At 63.8% G+C, this 4,413-nt stretch overlaps 3 protein-coding genes across 3 annotated transcripts in view; all 3 read left to right on the plus strand.

Annotated features, from left to right (window-relative positions):
- Window positions 1-204, plus strand: part of EMIHUDRAFT_424864 (hypothetical protein) — a gene marked incomplete at its 3' end in the record, with an annotated part of 2,183 nt that extends 1,979 nt beyond the window's left edge. Inside the window, exon 5 of the mRNA XM_005771453.1 lies at window positions 133-204. Coding sequence (XP_005771510.1) covers window positions 133-204 — 72 coding nt within the window. The remainder of the gene's footprint in view (window positions 1-132) is intronic.
- Window positions 205-931: 727 nt separating this feature from the next.
- Window positions 932-1,914, plus strand: EMIHUDRAFT_243309 (hypothetical protein; the record flags this gene model as incomplete). Its single annotated transcript, XM_005771454.1, has 4 exons — window positions 932-992; window positions 1,084-1,184; window positions 1,272-1,486; window positions 1,650-1,914. The coding sequence occupies 4 exons, from the start codon at window positions 932-934 to the stop codon at window positions 1,912-1,914; spliced, it is 642 nt and encodes a 213-aa protein (XP_005771511.1).
- A 2,116-nt stretch (window positions 1,915-4,030) lies between these two features.
- Window positions 4,031-4,413, plus strand: part of EMIHUDRAFT_118181 (hypothetical protein) — a gene marked incomplete at both ends in the record, with an annotated part of 6,716 nt that continues 6,333 nt past the window's right edge. The window contains one exon of the mRNA XM_005771455.1: window positions 4,031-4,258. Coding sequence (XP_005771512.1) covers window positions 4,031-4,258 — 228 coding nt within the window. The remainder of the gene's footprint in view (window positions 4,259-4,413) is intronic.

Genomic DNA, 4,413 nt, shown 5'->3' on the forward strand with positions numbered 1-4,413 from the left:
GGGGGCCTGTTTGCGTGTGTGCGTTTGTCCGTGTGTGTTTGTGTGTGTGTGTGTGTGTGTGTGTGTGTGTGTTTGTGTGTGTGTGTGTGTGTGTGTGTGTGAAAAAGGTCCCCCTGCCCTACCTTGCCTTAGGGCCCCGCCGAGGAGGACCCGAAAAGGGCCAAGGAGGAGGCCTCGGGGGGGGGGGGCTGGCCTTTTGTTTGAGCCCCCCCCGGTTTCTTTTGGGGGGAAAGGGATCCATGGTGCTTTTGGCGCGCGGGGGGCAACTTCCCCCTTTTTGGGTATCCATTTTCGATTTTAGGGGGTAAACAGCCCCCCAAAATCCCCCAGTTTGGGATTTCGGGCAATCCCTTGATTTTGAAAAGCCGCATTACCTCTCCAGCGAGTGCCCCCCCCCCCCCCCCCCGAGGTGCGAGGAGCGCTCTCTGCCTGTGGGGGGTGCTGGCGTTTGTAGACTGTACTGTGTACAGACAGCTGACGCGTCGCGGCGGACCTGACCTACCGCTCAGAAAGTAGCAAAGTACTCTGCAACCATCTATCTTCGGACCGACGCAAGAACCAAGATCCATGAAAAGTTACCGCGTACGTCCCGGACTTTCGGCCTGCAAAAAAATTCCAGGCAGAAAGGGAGATTGCGTGCAATACGGCGGAATCAGGGAGAATGCGTGCATTTAGAGAATGCGTGTTCGTCGTAAACTCGTACGTCCCCGTCTTTCGTCGTCGGCAAGCAATGGCCCTCCCTGCACATGCGCATACGCCACCCTACGCCCACTGCCCCCACCCACTACCCCCACTTGGCGTGGATCGTGTGCGTGCGCCCTGCTCTCGCGCGCGCTGCTCGCGCCTGCTCGCGCGTGCGGGGAAGCCTTGTGTCCAGCAGCAGCACGCTCTGCGCGCTGCTCAGATGTCTAGGCGCGCCCCGCAGGCAGCCATGATAGAGACGAACCAGAGCGGCGCCATGAAGACGCTCCTCGTCGTCACCGCCGCTTTTGGTGTGCACAACCGGACCGCGCCATCCATTTCGGCCCTGTTACACCGCATGCCCCTTACCACTTTGTACACAGTTTAGTAATGCCGTTGCAGGCGGGGCATTCGCGGGGACCCTGGCCACGCATGCGCTGGCCCCGGCGCCAGCGCTCAAGGAGTCGTTCGTCGCGGCTGAAAAGATGGAGCCGGCGTTCAAGGTGTGCGCGCCTTGTAGCCTTGCCGCGCAGTCGCCTGCTATCTCCGCCCCCCCCCCCCCCTTTCCAATGTCTGGCCTGATCCCCTAGCTGATCCCAGCTCTGCGGGCTCAGATGACGACCGAGAAGATGGCCGTCCCGGCCCAGGAGCTGGCCCTCCCGGCCGAGAAGCTGGCCGTTCCGGAGGAGCTGGCCATCCCGGCCGAGGACGAGATGCCGGACGAGAAGAAAGGAAAGAAACGCGGTGCCGACCCATGCTGCTTCCTGAAAAAGAAAAAGTGTCCATCGAGTGTGACCTGCCCCAAGTGAGGTCAAAGACTAGAGGCACGGCGCGCGAGCAGCCTGGTCTTCTTTCTTTTCAAGCCTGACGCGCCGGGACACAAACGAGCTCATTTTGTTTCCGGGACACAAACGCGGAGAATTACACGCGACGGCAGGAAGCTCTTTCATGGGTAGTCTGATATGGAGGCCACAGGCTTTCGGAGGCTTTGGCAAGGAGGTTCGCAGCACCCTGAGGGAGGCGGCGAACCAGCTGAGCAATAAACTTTCGCACGCTCAGCACCTGGACGAGGTCACATGGACCACCAAGAACTGGCACGGGCTGCAGATGCAGCGCTTGTCTGTCGTCCTCCACACCGCCGTGGCGTGGCAGACGGTGAACGAGCTAGCGTGCGGGGAGAGCGGCATTGTGCATGGTGCGGAGTGCATTGCCGTTCTTAACGGAGTCGCTTAGGCGGCTCCGGTGGTGAGCCTGTGTGTGTGCCAGTCCGCGCCAGTCTGCGCCCTTGTCGTGCCAGTGTGCTGTGAGAGAGGCTTGTATCTTAAGAATTCTTCTCCATGTCTGCCCGCGCCGCCTCGCACCCGTCTCCACCGCCGCTCCCTCGCCAGACACGCCGCCGCCCGCCCGCCTCCTCGACCTCCCCACGGAGCTCCTCGTGCGCGCCTTCTCTCGCTGCGAGAGCCCCGCCGACATCGCTCGCGTCGCGGCCGTCTCGCTGCTCTTTCACGGCTCGCTTGCGGTGGAGGCCATTCGCTTGTGGGCGCAAGAGCGCGGCTTCGAGCTGCCGGCGCTGCCAGAGTGGGAGAGCTGTGCCGTGCGTTGGCTGTGTCTCGCTGCGCTGCTGTGCGAGTCCAACCCGCCGGCGAGGGCTGCGGCAGGCACATTACACAGCGTTTTCATCGACGTCGAGGGGCGGCTCTCGTCGTGCGGCTGTGCGGAGCACATCCCAGGCCTCCTTGGCCACGGCGAGGGCGTGACGCGGCTCAACACGCCGACGCGCCTTGCGTCGACGCTGGGCGGCGAGCGCGCTGTGAGCGTGACGGTGGGAGACTGCCAGACCCTCGCCCTCACCGCTGACGGAGCTGTCTGGAACTGGGGTAGTCGAGGCTTGGGCCACGGCGACCAGCAACACCAGGTGCTACCGAAGAAGATCGAGGCCTTTGCTGGCCAGCGCGTTATCACCGCGGCGGCTGGAGATGCGCACAGCATGGCAATCACCGCCGACGGAGCCGTCTGGAGCTGGGGCGATGGAGCCGGTGGCCGGTTGGGCCACGGCCACAATTTCAACCAGCTGCTGCCAAAGAAGATCGAGGCCTTCGCTGGCCAGCGTGTCGTCGCAGTGTCGGCTGGAAGCGGCCACAGCCTCGCACGCCGGGTTTGTCTTGTATGTGCGTGTCGGGCCGGGGTGTGAGCGAGGGGCAGAAGGGGCGGGGGCGTGCGGGGCAGAGGCCCAACGTCGGGCGGCCTGTCGGGGTCCGGAGAATTCGAGGGGGGAACGAAGAGGGGGGGATGGGCGGTCGGCGTCGGGGTAGAAGCAAACAGGGCGTACGGGGTAGCCGTCACTTTCCTGCCTCGAAAGGGCGGGGCTGTCCCGGAAAGTTAGGGGGTGGACAGCGTCCTAATCTAAAATCTGAGGATTCAGGATTGAGGGCTTGCTTCAGTGGGGCCAAAGTGAGTTTATGGATGTGCGAGAACGGTACGGGACACGAGGAGGCACGCGGACCGACTCGTCGGTGACTCTGCTGCACGCCGTTTCAGAATTTTTCCCAGCGTGAGCGAGACGTGGAAGAGTGCCACCGTCGGGTGGGACGGGTCGGCCCGGAGCATCGGAGTAGCCGTCGTGGTCGCGGCGAGCAGCGCCGGCCACTCCGGCGCCGCGTCGGCAACATGGGAGCATGTCCACCGCCACTTCGCGGTCGCAGCGCTGTTGTCGCCCAAAACGCCGCCTATCCCTCTGGCGGGCCAAAGATCGCCTCGCATGTCGATTTTGACTCGACGGGCGCATGGAGGCATCACGTCTCCATGCGCCCATCAAGTCGGAGCCAGTCTGCGGCGACCACAGCGCTCACCGCAGGGATAGGCGAGCTTTTCAGAGTCAAGCGATTGCGCGAAATCCCAAAACAAACTCTCGAAATCCCACAGTGGTGGATTTTGCGGCGCTGTCTACCCCCTAGGAAAGTGAGAGACGCCGGGCAGCGTGGCGCACAACTGAACCCTCCCATACGTGTTTGTGCTCCTCCTTTGCTGTCCCACCCATCTCTTCATACGTGTTCGTGTATCGTGTTCGTGGCTCCTCCTTCGCTGTCCCATCTCCTCATCTCTTTCCCGCCTGGGCGGGGCAGTGGGCGGGCGCGCGGTGCGGCGTGGCGTGTGCGTGTGTGCGACTGGAACGAAGGACCGCTCGCTCGCAAACCCTCGGGTTTTTACTATTAACAACGAAGGCGCTCTCAAAAGAATTCAACAAAAAAGAACTCTCTCTCAAAAGAAATCTTGCGCCGGCCTTGCCGCGCAGTCACGTTCCGCTCCGCCGCTCTCCGAGAACCGCGCCCGCTGCCTTATTTGCTAGTCCATGTTTCGCCGCATTCTCGTGGCCAACCGCGGTGAGATCGCCTGCCGCGTCATCCAGACCGCCAGGCGGCTCGGCGTCGAGACTGTGGCCGTCTACTCAGAGGCGGATGCGCGAGCCATGCACGTGCGGATGGCGGACGCGGCGTACTGCATCGGCAGTGCGGCGTCGTCCGACTCGTACCTGCGCGGCGAGCGCGTGCTTCAGGTCGCCGCCGACTCGGGCGCCGAGGTGCCGCCGCGTCCCGCCGGCCCGCGCGCCGCCGCCCTTGCTCCGCCGCACGCGCCCAGAGCAGATCCGCCGCGCAGCCGATGATGCCACGACCTAGAACCGCGTAGCACGATGAGCGACGCGGCGCGGCGGCCGGCTCGCCCACGGGCGTGGCC

The sequence above is a fragment of the Emiliania huxleyi genome, assembly GCF_000372725.1.
Source record: "Emiliania huxleyi CCMP1516 unplaced genomic scaffold EMIHUscaffold_384, whole genome shotgun sequence".
NCBI lineage: Eukaryota > Haptophyta > Isochrysidales > Noelaerhabdaceae > Emiliania > Emiliania huxleyi.